This window comes from Lynx rufus, unplaced genomic scaffold (genome assembly GCF_022079265.1).
Source record: "Lynx rufus isolate CCGP_SWC_20201006 ecotype Redwood Valley unplaced genomic scaffold, mLynRuf1.p SCAF_38, whole genome shotgun sequence".
NCBI classification, from domain to species: Eukaryota; Metazoa; Chordata; class Mammalia; order Carnivora; family Felidae; genus Lynx; species Lynx rufus.
Window position 1 is genome coordinate 51,848 of NW_025814854.1, and position 14,430 is coordinate 66,277.

Genomic DNA, 14,430 nt, shown 5'->3' on the forward strand with positions numbered 1-14,430 from the left:
CAAGCGGTGGGCACAAGTCCGTCAACGTTCGTGCCTCGGAGTGGCGGGGGCCGATCCGGCCAATCAGGACCACGAGGGACCGAATCCTTTGCCCTCTGGCCCCAGAGTAAATGAACACATGGCCAGGGGTTATCTCTGAGAGTGGAGTTGTTTTCTTTGACGGTTCCCAGTGCCCAAGGGCCACGTGTCGGCCGCACGGCCGGATTTCCAGTCTGTATGACGTGCCAGCTGCCGTGCTTCAGGGACAAAGACATTCCTGATGGACGGACGTGACAGCAAATCCTCAGAGAAGCTGCACGTGTGACACCAAGAGCCAATGTGTGGTGCCCTTAGACGCAGCACCCTCGACCCGGACGACCCCTTTGGGGCTGCTGGCAAAAACCACCCACCGCCCGCCGGGAGGCATATTAAATTCGGGTGCCATTGGATTGCTTCCTGCTTAAAACCAGGACACCGATTCTAGTGAGCGCCTGCTCCGTGCCAGCCCCGTGCTGGGCCAACGATGTTGGGACGGCCACGCAGGGGACCTCGTGCCCGGGCCACCCCGCACTTCCTGGCTGTTTGGCCCATGGCGGTGATTTAGGCGTTTGGGGGTCAGCGGGCACGGTAACACGACTCCCCTCACACGGTCGTCTGAGGGTCCAAGGAGGTGGGGACAGCAAAGTCCCTGCGCGCAGTAAGTGCTCATCGGAAGCCGCCCCTGTTACCCACTGATGTGCTCCTGGCTGCCCTGGGGGCTCGGGGAGTGGGGGTGGGGGTCCCGCTTTTCTAGGCATGGCGGCCGAGGCTCGAGAAGTCAGGGTCACCACCCAGGGGGTTTCCGAAGCTGGAAACAGAGCTCAGGGCCACTCTGGGCTGTTTGGGAAGATAAGACTCCGTCCTCGTCCGCTTGGTACCACCTGTGCTCTGCGGGCGCCTGCTGCGCTCGGGCCAAGGGGCAGACCCCCGAAACGGAGAAGGGCCCCCGAGCCCGTCACCTGGAGCCGGGACACAAAGTGACCGGGTGGGTGTCTGGCAACCTCTGACCTGGCCCCCGCCAGAAGGAGCTCGCACTCACGCGCGGCGTGGGGAGCTCCGAGCCGCTGGCTGACTGTGCAACGGACCCACCCGAGCAGCAGACCGCTGGACGGCAACGTGCACGCGGCCGGCGGGTCAGGACTTGAAACTGACCAGACCGGTGTCACGCGTCTTTTTTCTTTGGAAACACTTCCTTGATGGAAACTTCTATGTTCCCATAAGGGAGTCATGAAATAGATTTTCTTCTCCTTAAACACCTAACACTACGTCATCCGGGTATGATTAAAATACAATTTAATTACCTGATAAAGTCACATTAGTTAACGAAAAGCATCACACTGGCATCATTAAGCGTTCAGTGAAGCAGAGCTTTGTAGAAAAATCAGAATGCAAAAGGTCATCCGACCAGAGAACCTCTTAATCACGAGCGGCTGGCGGCCTCGTCCGGCCCACGCTCCGGGGCTGAGCCCTCCCGGTGAGGTCGGGAGACGGGACGGGCACAGGACCATCAGACGAGCGTTCAGAAGGCGGCAGCCATTTCCAGTATCTTCCGGAACCAGCATTTGGGGTCAATGTCCTCATCAGCTGGATGAGCTCACCCAGACTCAGCTGAGCGTGCCGGTGCGCCTACAGCCTCGACTTCAGACTTTCCACGTGGGTCTTACTGGCAGAAAACTCCGCCCACCACGATGCCCGCTCCAGCACTTGGCTCTCCTGAAGGACGGCGGTCCAGAGGTTTTTATAGAGCTGCGAACAAGGAGCACACGCGTGAACGATACGCGAGGTTCCTGAGGACGGCCGAGGGGGCAGACGCAAACCCCCTCGTTAGCTTTTGCTGAAAACACAGGACGTTCTGTCACCTTTTAGAAACCTTTAAGGGGATCTAATTCACGCAAATCTTTGTCTCTAACCGAAAGCAAAGGGTAGAACGCGTTTACGAGGACGGCTCCTCACGCCTCCTGCCCGGACTCTGCAAGCGTGCGCTAGCCTTCGGCCCTGACGTGCCCTGTCCCCACGCGGCTGCCGGCGGGGCGGGCGCCCGGCACGCGCTGTCCCCTTCTGTCCGGCTTGCCGCCTCCTCCGGGACCTCCACACTCAACTGCCTCCTGCTGGGCAGCCCTGCGGGACAAGGAGAGCGGCCGCCGTCCCGGACGAAAGGCCGTGAGCGTCGCGGGAGCTGGTGGCTGGTCCTTCGCCCACCCCAAACCCGGCCCCCGGGCTGACCTCCAGCCCGCGGAGACAAGGAAGGGGCCTACGCTGTGCCTGGCTGGGATCGACAGATTTTACTTTGGAGAAGCGCCTGCAATTTGCCTCCGACACTGTGCTCTGCTCCCTCCCAGACACAGACACTCGGGCTCGCCTGGTGCACGGGCTCCGTGGCCGCTTGGAGCTTTGGGCTTCGCTTTAACGATCGTCTCTAATAACCTCTGGCGGCTGTGTTCGTTCACTCAAGACGAACGTCTCACGTGGCAGCACCTGGCTACAGTGTGCGTCACAGAAACCACCCCGACAGGTGAGCCTCGGGCCGGCTCTGGTTCCCGCCGTGGAGTCCCCACACCGCGGGACGTGCCCCCGGGCACCGGTCGCTCTCTTGCCCGTCAGCCTGGCTGCCTCTGCAGGGCAGCGGCACGGGCTCGAGTGGGGCAGCGGCACTGGCGCCTTCTGCAAGTGCCAACGCCCCCCTGTGCTCGGGGGCCCCGGGGGCGGCCACGTCCCCGCGCTCCGTGACGCCACCGCCCCTGCCGTGTCTCCTCCTCACGCGCCCCCCACGGGCCCGGGCCAGCCCTCTCCCACGGCCTTGTCGGCACGTCCTCCTCCGTGCGCCTGAGGGGGCCCTGGCCACACCGGGGACCCATTTCGGCCTCCTGCCTCCTCTCCAAACGGTAGATCTGTCCCCAAACCCTGGCTCCGTTGCCCCTGGCGGGGCAGCTGTGGGCAGGCCACCTGGCTTCTCCGGAGGGTGGGTTTCTCCCCGGCACGATGGGCGTGCGACATGCACCGTGTGGGAGGGGGCCAGACGCCCAACCCTGCAGCGCGAGGACGGCAGGCCTCCGCGGGGGCCACTGTCCCCCTGCCAGCCGGAGTCAACGGGGGACTTCTGTCCTGCCCACCCCGGGGCCCGGTGCACCATCCCAACCCCACGTGTGGCCTGGGCCGTGCCCCCTTCCCGGATGTGATCTTGCAAAGTACCGACTCCAGCGTTCCCCTGAGCACACGTGCAGGGGTGCTGTCCCCTTTTGTCCGATTTCCATCGAAACAGAGCCTGGGTCAGCGGCACGTGTCCCCACGGAAAACACATGGTCTTGGGGGTCGGGGGTCAGGCGGGAGTCAGTCCTGTTCCACTGCTCACAGTCGCGAGACCTCAGGCAAGTGACTTCAACATACTGAAACGTCCCCGCGGTAACACAGGGGCAAACACGGGGCCGCCTGTTGACAGCGCAGTGCTGGGAGGTGCTGCACAGACCCGTGGGCAGCAGGCAGCACACAGGGTTATGAGCTGGCTCAGTAAGGAGCACAAGGATCACAGGGCAGGACAAGGTGGGGGCACACGCCTGGGGGGGGCACACGCCTGGGGGGGGCACGGCAGGACAAGGTGGGGGCACACGCCTGGGGGGGGCACTCTGGTTGGAGCCAGAGAAGACCTGAGAGGGGGCATTCTGCCTGGACCCAATGAAGGGAAGTGCTCCAGGAACAGCAGGTACAAAGGCCCTGGGGTGGGAAAGCTCACACACCACCACAGAGAGGGATGGTGACGCTGGAGTCCAGAGGGCCGGAGGAGCACGGCATAAAACGACCTCGGAGAACCAGGCAGAGGTCAGGCCGCCAGGCTGGGGGTGTGGGAAGGGCGGTGCCTGCAGTTTCCGGTATGAGGGCTCAACAGAAGAGCAGCCCGACGAGATCACTTTAAGAAATCATCCTGCAGCATGGCGCGACAGGACAGATCGGGGAGCCGAGGGGGGGCTGCCGGGAAGCGAAGGAACGAGGGGTGAGCGCCCGGTGGCCAGAAGGGGTCAGGAGCCAGCACGGGAACAGGCCCCCGGGGGTGTGACCGCACGAGGGCCTGTGCTGACCTGGCGCCCCGGGCCGACGAAGGTGGTGCCGCCGCCCCCATCTCAGAGGAAGGCGGGCTGGGGGGGCAGGATGGCTAAGTCACCCCAGACATCTCCCGGCCGCTCCCTCCACCGCCGCCCGAGCGTGACAAGTCCCCAGAAGGCGCCAGGGCGCTCCGGGCCCACGTCAGCATCTCGGGCTCTGCCACAGCCACCACCGGCCCCCGGAGCAGCCCCCGCTCGCGCTCGGACACACGGCGGTTCCCGCCGGGCCGCAGGGGGACAGCTGCGCTCACCTCGCCGTCGGCTCTGCCAATCGGTGAGTCCAGGATAAAGTCGGGAGGGGCGATCACGTCCACCAGGGCAACGGCGTCGTCTTTCAGCTGTTGGGAAACAAAGTCCGTATGCCTGGCAACCCCTGCAAATCTCCATGGCGACCCCTAAGAAACAGAGCCCGGGCCGCCTGTTGCCACGACCCGCTAGCAACGCTGACCACAGCAGGCGCGCGCGCGGCTCGGCCAGTAACGCATTATCTTTTCGTTGGCCTGGACTACAGATCCCCCGGGGGCGCGTCTGAATATTTTCACCACGTTGCTAATCACTCAAGACTTCCAGCGTGTTAACTGCTTTTCAGTAAGGTAGGGGCCCCTCGTAAAAGCGTCCTGCAGGCTCGCTAACTGGCAGCCGTCCTCCGAGATTTGTGTCTGAATCCTGACCCATCTGGGCAGCTGCCGCCGCAGCAGAGGAAAGTATGTCCGGAAAAAATGTGACGGGGAAGGTGTTTATGGGGGCCCGGGAAGGCTGTCCCACGAAGGCTGCTGGTGCACAGCACTTTTATGACTCTCCCCTCCTGCGAGTCACCTTTCACTGGGACACGTGGAACTTATGTGAGGAGCCTCCCAAGAACTCTCTTGAAATGCAGAAGCGTTTTTTTCCCAAAATAACCGTGAAGTGTCCCGGCCGCACTGACCGGAGCCCTGGAGTGGGGCAGCCTCTGCGATGGAGGCAAGCAGGCGGCCAGCGCGGAACAACGGAGTCCGCGAAGCAGAGGAAAGGAGAACACCCGCGGGGCTCAGAGGCTGCTCTTTAGCGCCCCCGCCCGTCTGCCCCGCGGGCCTCGGATGAACAAGCCTGGAGCCGTCCGCGGAGCGACCCCCTCGTCCAGACAAGGAAACGGTCCGGCTCGGGGGCCGTGCGTGGGGTCTCCGTCTCACCGCGCACCTTGGCCGAGGCCGCACACCCGCCCACGATGCCCACGTGAACCACCGGACGGGGCTGGCGCCCCTCCGCCTGCCTGACCCGGGCCTCCCCGAGCGAGAATGGGGACCTGGCCCTGCCAGGCGGTGGAAGGAGACGAGGCGTCGGCTGCACACCGTGCACGTGACCACCTGCCTGCGGGGGTCACGGTCACCGGGCGGGGGGCTCGGGGGGCTCAGCTGTTTGAGAGCAGAGGAACACCCGCCGCACTCTTTGTGAACGGCAGCTGGCCCCCGCGGAGCCCACACAGGAAATCCCTGTGGTCGCTGGTTTTGCTCGAGGAACAGTAAACGTGGCCACACGCCGGGGCGGTGCAGCCACAGACGCTGATCCAGAAACCAGGGGGCAGAGGGACCACACTCACGAGGGGTCCGGGGAGAGGGGTCACCTGGAACTACATCAGCTCCGAGCACGGAGAGGGGCCAAATGAGGTGGCCCGTCACCGGCCATTGAGACGTCTGATAAAATGCTGGCAGGGCCTTGACTTAACTGCCCAACGTCAGGAAGACAGAGGACGCAGCTACCTGCGGGGGCCCGACAGGGCAGCACCAGCACGTGTGGCCCTTTAACTGCAAATCGGTTCAAAGTAAGGACAGACACCCTCAGCCACACCGGGCACACTTTCACCTGCCAGCCGCCCACGGGGCTGTGGTGATCCCAGGGGACAGCACGGCCCCAGGACACGTCCACCCCCGTAGACGTTCCCACTGGACACGGTGCCACACGAACACAAAGCGGGGGCTGGACCCACCTGACCTTTCTGGATGACAGAGGTCAAAGAGGACAATACACAGAAAAATAACGCGGCACCTGGGCGGCTCGGTCAGGCGTCCGACTCCTGACTACGGTTCAGGTCATGAGCTCATGGTTCGCGGGATCGAGCCCCAGGTCGGGCTCCGCGATGCGCTGACAGCACGGAACCTGCTTGGGATCCTCTCTCTCCCTCTCCCTGCCCCTTCCCCACTCGCTCCTGTGCACTAAGTACCTAAACAAATAAGTAAATAAGCCACGAAATGAATTTAAGCTGGACACCGAGTACCTTGGAAGGCTCGAAAGAAGAATTACCAAGGTAGCTGTAAAACAGCGTATTACAGAGTCCGGATTCTAAGACGCTCCCCAAAAATCACTCTTTGCCTAACATTTCTGACACGAGCATATTTTCCCGTTCTGGCCCAAAGTCGCACGCACGCTCGTGTGTGTGTGTCACCAGGCAGCGGTTACCTGGAATGCGGGTGAATCACAGGAGGGTGATCGCGACTCACCTGTGTGCACAGGTCCAGGATGGCGTTCTCGATCATTTTACCCGCCCGCTCACCAGAAAAGTAGCCACCTGTAAGCAGAGGGCGGGTCACACTGGGCACGGGTGCCCTGCGGCCACGCGGGCCCCTCCGGGCGCCCCGCCCCGCCCCCGCCGCGGGAGGGCTCCCTGCCACCCAGGCCCGGCTGCAGCCCTTTTCCAGGAACATGCTGGCCGGGGCCAGGGCTCCCACGTCCCTGTCCCATCACCGTGCATGAGCCTGGAGGCCGCGGCCACCACCGTGGCCGGCTTGCGGTGGCGTCTAGTGGGCCCAAGCATGCGGCCTGTGCATTTGGGAGCACATTTGCTGCAGAATCTCTTCTTTGCCTTTTGTGATGGAAACTGCCCATCGCTGGGAGTTGTGTCGTAAAGCACGTGGTCTCCTGCCCTGCACCTGCCACACCCTCTGTTTGAACCGCCCTCCCCTCTGCTAGCCTCGCCTGAGCTCTCGTGGCCTCCGGGGGCAACACCAGCCCTGAGGGGGAACCTGGTTCTTGGCAAGGGGAGTAGGGCACACAGGCTGACTCCTCGCCAGGCCGGATGCACGCACAGGACACTTACAGACACACAGGCAGGCTGTGTGCGGCATTAATGTGTCCGGAGGGAGACTGGGGAAAAAGGTCTAGTCTCTCCTTGGAAGGACAATAATGAAAACAGGTTGAGAAGCTCAGGCTTGCCCCATGTTCACCAGTCTCCCGGGAATCAGCCCACACACCACCTCCTCCAGGCTGCCCTCCTGGGTCCACAGGCTGGGCGTTCCTGAGGGTGCCTCCCAGCAGCCTGGGCTGGTGTCTATGTAGGACCTATGGGACTCGAGGGGGTGGGTAACCAACTCCCTGTCTGGCTAACGTGGGCCTTCTGGAATATTCTCTGAACTGGAAGTGGACTTCAAAGGGACCCTGAGTGAAAGCGAAACGACGTCGGCAACATCGTCCCGATGCCACTTTTCCTGCCACGGGGCCGGAGCTCCTCATCTGCCCACAGGCTTACGCAGCCTGTGAGGACCGCTCAGGACGAGGAGCCAAAGCCTCCCGGACAGAACAGGCTGCACTCCGGGGCGGGACGGGGCGGGACAGGGCGGGGAGGCGGGCTCAGGGGCGGCCGCAGGGCCTCACCTCGGTAGAGCAGGGCCGTGTGCTGGTTCAGGGACCACAGGGCGTAGAGAGCACTGAGCCGCTGGAGCACGGCCCGCAGCGGGGGCGGCACGCTGGGCTGGTGCACGTACTCGTGGAACCTCCGCACCACCGTGAGCTCCAGGAACGCCAGGGCCAGGGAACGGCAGCGGTACACCTTAAAACAGAGCACGGCCCGGGGCCGCCGACCCCCGTGAGCGGGCGGCCGGGGCTCCCGTCACAGCGGTTTCTGGTGGAAGAAGCCCTCGGGAACACAGACGAAGGTCTGAGCTCCGGCGCACGTCCGGACGCGGGGACGACGACAGCAGGTGAGGCGGTGCACGGAGGGGTTACGGCGTGAGAAACGCCCCCGCGGGAGCGCTGCGGACAGGCCCGCACGCCAGAATGCCCAGCTCGAAGCTGGCGTTTACGCTCTCCGAGACCTCGGGAAAGCCGGCGTCAGCGGCCCCGTCTGGAGCACACAGCCACACCTGCGCCCCCAGGGGGCACGAGGGCACGCCGTGGGTCCCCTTCCGCGCCCGGAGCCACGGAGGAGTCGCCGGGTGACCCGGGCCAGCCCCTCGGGGGGACGCTGTGCCCCCTCTCCTGGGCTGCTGAGGAAACCGTTTCTCCATCCCACTCACACATCTGTCCACAAGTTTGGGGACGGCTGACGGGCGGCCAAGGCGTGGGGCCGCCCCGGCCGGGTCTCATCTGCGGGCGCGGTGCTGACACTGGCTGGGTCTGTGAAAGCAGGAGGTCACTGCAGACCTCTGGGCCCGGTGTCTCCTTTTTTACCCGGCATCCGAAGTACCTGCCGGTCATTGTTAGCTCTGCTCGTCAGCTTTTCTTTCTCCATCTCCACTCGATCATCTGACCGGATTTTTTTAAATCAGAAAAACTGCACTGGCATCACCTGACCTGTTATAACCAGCAGGTGGCGCCTTCGCACGGCAGCCTGGGGGGGGGGGGCCGCGTCTACGCGGGGACGGCTCCGCTGGCTGGGCGTCGGCCACCCCGCGCGTCACCTGAGAATCTGCGCAATGACGGCTGTGGAGCCACGATGTGAGGGCCGCACGTGCTAGGTCCAGATGGCCGGGGAGGCAGGACGCCTGTGTGAGGGAGGCGCGGCCCGGCGGGAGAGGCCTGTGGCCTCTGAGACTCGGTGGGCCAGAGGGCAGGTCTGCTTCCGTTGGCTGCAGCCCCAGACCCCCCGAGGACCGCTGCACTCAACGTCAGGGGCCCTCTGCTCGCTTAAGTCTGCCCCCAGGGACGTCTGCCACCTCAGACACATCTCCGGTTCTCAAAACTCAGGGGTGGTGTTGACGTCTTCGTGGGTAGAGGTGGGGGCGCTGTTGAGCACCACACAGAGCACAGGACAGGCCCCCGTCCCACCGAGAACTGTCTGCCCACGTGTGCACACTGTGGGGGGCCCCTTGCCTCTGGACGGGTCCGGATGGAGCCCCTGCTCCCCCAACCTCCACTAGCCAGGGACATGCGGTGGGGCCACAGCTCTGCTGTTCAGCTCCCAAGCGGTCTTCTGACCCTCCAGCGCCGTGCTGTTTAACCGTCCCCTTTGGGAGTCTGATGAGGCACACCTCGGACCCGATGTGGCCGAGGGTCACCTGTCACTACGCAGCAATGGACCTGGGACCCCGTTTGCAGAGAGCGAGCACTCAGAGGCAGGGCCGGTCACACGTGCAGAGTCAGGAGGGGTGGCCCCTGCCCCCAGCCCTGTCCCCTCTCCTCAGCGTCCCCCGTGCCAGGCTCCCCCTCTCCCACGAGCCCCACCCCCACGACGTATAAACCAATCGGGGTCCAGGTATTCATTTCTGCTGTGCTCTGATCACTGAGGACATCTGCACATTAACAAGCGACGGATACTTCCAGCAAAAAACTAACTCCTAACTGTCCCGGTGTGGACGTCGGCACAGCTGAGCCAGGGCATTTCTCTTGGCCTCGATTTCCTTACGCATCAGAGAGGCCGGCACGAGACGAGAATATGCGAGGGGCCCGTGTGTGGCCGGGGGAGGAAAGCTCATCTGCGTTTGCGAGGCAGACGGCTCTGGACGGGGCGGGGGGCTCCGGGAGGGGGTCTCTGCAGCCCACCTGTTCACATTTTCTCACTTTGAGCCCGGGAGGGGATTACTCGGCCCAAAGAGGCAATAAACGCAAGTATTCGAGAGCCTACTGTGTGCGGGCAGGTGGCGGGTTAGCTGAACGGCAGCGGTCTCTGGCGGCCTCCCCCCGCCGAGTCCCGGCAAGCTCGTGCTGGGACGACACGAGAGCAGCCAGCGTCTGCCCCCAAGGACACGGCAGGTTCGCTCCCTCCATGACCCGCCGGTCACTGTCCTCCGACCCGTGTGGCCCTGGTTCAGGTTAAGCAACTGTCGTGCCTGCCGCCTCGGGCCAGCGGCTGGTTCCCCGCCCGGGAGCCCTTTCCCTCACGGGGACGCTGTCTGTGGGTCATGCTGTACGTGCTTCCCCAGTCTGTGGTCTGTCTCCTGATTTCTGTTTATAGAAATAGTGATCTGACAGTTTTTTTCGACAGCTTCTGGGTTTCCTGTCTTAAGGCTGGTCCCACGCCGAGGCTGCATCAGCGTTCTCGGACACGTTCTTCTCACGCCGTCCTGCTGCTCCAGTCATGATACGGGAAGAGACGGCGTCTTCTCTGGGACACATGAGCGTCCAGCCCCGGCCGTGAGAGCTCTCGGCTGTCAGAAACGACCCAGCGCTCGGTCTTAAAACGCTCCGTGATCGGGGCGCCTGGGTGGCGCAGTCGGTTAAGCGTCCGACTTCAGCCAGGTCACGATCTCGAGGTCCATGAGTTCGCGGTCCGTGAGTTCGAGTCCCGCGTCGGGCTCTGGGCTGATGGCTCGGAGCCTGGAGCCTGTTTCCGATTCTGTGTCTCCCTCTCTCTCTGCCCCTCCCCCGTTCATGCTCTGTCTCTCTCTGTCCCAAAAATAAATAAACGTTGGAAAAAAAAATTTAAAAATTTAAAAAAAAAAAAAAAAAAAAAAAAAAAAAAACGCTCCGTGACCCGGACCAGGTGCGGAAAATGCAGGCTGTTCTTGGGGTCATTACCTCCCGTCCAGGCCTCACGGCTGCTCCCCGTGCTACACCCCAGCTTCTGAGGGCCGCTCAGCTCAGCAGCTCTCCCCAGGCACCCCGCCTCTGCTGGACCCAGAACCCAGGCTGGGCCAGCTGGCCTCTCCGTCCTTTTCAGCCGTGCCGCTCACCGAAATGCCGCTACGAGGTCCTTCAATGAAGGTCTAAGGGAGAATTATTTCTAAAACGGCTGCGCCCCTGCTCGGGGCCCGCCGTCAGGGTGTCGGGCACAGGGGCGGAGGGACAGCACGGAGACCCACAGCCACCCCCGGGCAGCTCTCTGGCATCCGGATGGGGGTGCCTTTTGTACCCTCCTCCCCTCCAGAAATGGAGGACCTGTTCCATGTCAACGGTGACGGCCTGACATGCAGAGAACGGAGGGACGCGGGACAAGCTAATGTGCTGCCGTCGCTGTCCAAAAGACTAAGCCTGCCGTGGCCCCAGCCATTCCAGAAGGATCATTTCCCTGCCCCCCAGTTTTGGTCACTGTGACACGAGCTACAGTTTGCTAACTGCAGCCACCTGCTGAATTCGCTTCCTTGAGGCCCTGGGGCCGACCTGGGTCTACTCTTCCAGGCCTTTCCAATCAAGACGCCATCCTGTTCCCTGAACTCCACACCTGGGCAGGTGTGTGCGGCAGGTCCCGGGAGACACCACCCGCTTTGCTTCTGGGCCGCCGTCCCAGTGTAACGGGAGGGGGCGGGGGCATCTGCAGATGCGCGGATGAGGACGCTGAGTTCTCGACGCAGAGCCTCACGAAGTGAGACCAAGGAGAGGGGACGCCATCAGTTCTAGAGACTTCTTGTTCCCTTCATCCATGGCCTCCCCAACAATACCCTGGGTCACGACGGGCCAGCTCCTGACGCCAGGAGGCGTTTTAGAGCAGGCTGCCTCCATACCATGGATTCCGGAACCCAGGAGCTGGCCCTGACCGAACACGAGAACCAAAGCCACCCTGGGACCCAAGGCTCCTTGAGAAGGGCAGTGATGACCTGAGAGCAACCAAGTGCAGGGCCGGTGGGACCTCACGTGAGTCACCAAGCTGTCGCTGGTCGGCTGGGAGGGACCAGGGCTGGTGCCTGGCCCCAGAGCCCAGTGTCCCAGCTCCAACAGTGACAGCTCTGGACACTGAGCACTTTGTTTGTTTTGTTAATTTTTTTTGAATGTTTATTTTTGAGAGAGAGAGACAGAGCATGAGTGGGGAAGGAGCAGAGAGAGAGGGGGACACAGAATCCGAAGCAGGCTTCAGGTTCCGAGCTGCAGCACAGAGCCCGACGCGGGGCTCGAACCCACAAACCACAACATCATGACCTGAGCTGAAGTGGGACGCTCAACCGACTGAGCCACCCAGGCGCCCTGAGGACACTGAGCACTTTAAACACGACACCCACAATCCAGCAAGGTCCCTGCAGCAAACTAGGGTGCAGACAGGTCGTGCACCTGAGGGCACAGGGGCAGGAGGGCCTGGCCGGCCACCAGCAGGACATTCAGCTTACGGGGAGAGGGCAGCACAGAAATCCAAAGCAAATTCAAAAAGCAGTTTTAAGAACAAGCATACCTGACTGTTGTTTCTTGCTTCAAAGTCACTGCTTCCTGATCTCTTCTCTTCGTTTACCTTCTGCACACTCTCTCGGAGCAGGTAACAGACCAGCCACTCGTATGCCGCCAGCGGGACTTCAAGACAAGACACAGAAGAGAAAGTAGCGATAGAGCACCCACGTGTGCAGAGCACTTACGCGGGCGGGAGGGACAGAGGGTGCGCAGTGCACAGTGATCTTCGTGGCGAGAGTGCAAGGCGGGCCCGGTTCACGGACACGGAGGCACCGGGAGGGCACGGCCCCAGGCTGGGACAGGCACCGGGAGGGCACGTTCTGGCTCCGACTGAGGCCATGGGGCCACAAAGCCACTTTGGGATGGCGGCAGGTTCTGGGTGACGAGACAGGGCACGTCGCCTCAGTGTCACTAGGGATCTGCACGGACGAGAGCACGGCTTCGCGGCAGATGGCGGGCGAGTGGCGGGAGGAAGGGGTGTCTGTTCACTGGCCAGCACGGCCCTTGGTCTCCCTGGGACTAGCGGGCAGCTGAGCGGGGGCTTCTCGCTGGCCCTCCCGGAGCCTCAGCCTACGCGCCTTCCTCCCAAGGAGCTCTAGGCAAGAAAGGAGATGCCACCACAGAGTGTAGACAGACAGGCACGTGCTGGGAGGGGCCGGAAGAGGGAAGGCCGCAGGGCGCCCCCGGGCCCGGGAGCCCTTCTGCTCAGCGGTTGCCGTCGGCGCGGGGCCCCCAGAAGGGACCACGGGGATCTGGCCACGCTGGGTCCGGCCCCAAAGCCTGGGCGAAGGGTCCTGGGGATTCCTCCTGCGTCACACAGCCCACTCCCGGGGAAGACAGGCGGCACTCGCCGGGGCCCTGCCGCGGACACTCGACTGTCTCGGCACGACTGAGAGGTCCGTGAAAGCACAAATAAACTCACTCACAGGGCCGAGACAAAGCTCACACGCCGAGCGCACATGGCGGCCCCGGTTCCTCTGGGGCCTCCTCGAGCCCGTACCAGAGTCCGGCCAGGTGTGGGGCTCCGCGGGGACCCCCAAAAGACACGCTCACGTCCTGACGCGAATCCTACAAGTGTCTTTCTTGGGAAAAGGCAGACGTAAGCAGCTAAGGATTCTAGAGATTCCCCTGGAGAGTGTGGGCCCTAAGTCCAACAAGCGTCCTATGGGGTCAGAGGGGAGATACACATATGGGGGGGACATAGGGCATGGAGGAGACACGGAGTGATGCGACCATGAGCCCAGGAGTGCCGGGGGCCCTGGAGGCTGGGAGAGGCAGGAAGGACCTCCCACCCCCAGCCTCTGCAGCGAGCGCAGCCCTGCCCCACCTCCTGGTCCCGGGGCATCTGGACATACCCGCCGGGCACTTGGCTCCACGAGTGACACCAGAACCCCCCGTGTCATCACCCCTCCCTTCCCCTCCCCCCGCGGGCTTTGTTCTCACCCAGCCCTCCGTCCAGCAAGCCCCTGTAGGCCGGCCAGCCACCTTCCAACCACCTCTCTGCCTCCCCCGACACTGCCTCTGCTGGACCCCTGTTTCCTGGCCGATCCCCCCTTCCAGGGTGGGGCCCCAACCTCGGTGCGCCCAGAAAGCAAGGCTCGGCTGACTGGCACCAGCCCCCGGGCTGGCGTGGCAGGGTCTGGGTGTGGCCTGCTCTCCGTCCATGCCCCCACACCCGGTGCTCCCACACGACCTCCTCTAAACCCGCAAGACCCCCCGCGGAGCCGGCCGCTGGGGAGACAGCTGAGTTCTCCCTGCTCCGTCCCTCCCGAGGGAGGGCTTGGAGCGGTGGCCCCCAGTGAGAGCGCACCGTGGGCCAGGCCCCACCCAGAGCAGCGTGGGGACGACTGTGTACTGCAGGGGAAACTGAGGCTCGGAGAGGCCAAGCGCCCAGCCGTAGGTCTCGTGGACTCCAGAGCCTGAGCTCCGTGACTGCGGCCCGGAACCCGCTGAACGGGTGGTAGGAGGTGAACCTCTGCCTGGTGTGCACACGGCTGTCAGAAGCTGCCTGGTGTGCAGATCAGCCAAGGAAAGGAAA

At 63.3% G+C, this 14,430-nt stretch overlaps 1 protein-coding gene across 3 annotated transcripts in view; it reads right to left on the reverse strand.

Moving 5' to 3' along the window:
• Positions 1-1,288: 1,288 nt before the first annotated feature.
• ACOX3 (acyl-CoA oxidase 3, pristanoyl) overlaps positions 1,289-14,430 on the reverse strand; it is a 41,987-nt gene continuing 28,845 nt past the window's right edge. The window contains exons 14-18 of one of the 3 annotated variants that reach the window (XM_047094200.1): positions 12,400-12,515; positions 7,737-7,911; positions 6,587-6,654; positions 4,364-4,507; positions 1,289-1,764 (exon numbers count right to left, since the gene is read on the reverse strand). In XM_047094200.1, coding sequence (XP_046950156.1) covers positions 1,645-1,764; positions 4,364-4,507; positions 6,587-6,654; positions 7,737-7,911; positions 12,400-12,515 — 623 coding nt within the window. In that variant the 3' untranslated portion in view covers positions 1,289-1,644. The remainder of the gene's footprint in view (positions 1,765-4,363; positions 4,508-6,586; positions 6,655-7,736; positions 7,912-12,399; positions 12,516-14,430) is intronic. The other 2 variants (XM_047094201.1, XM_047094202.1) reach the window with 2 other exon arrangements.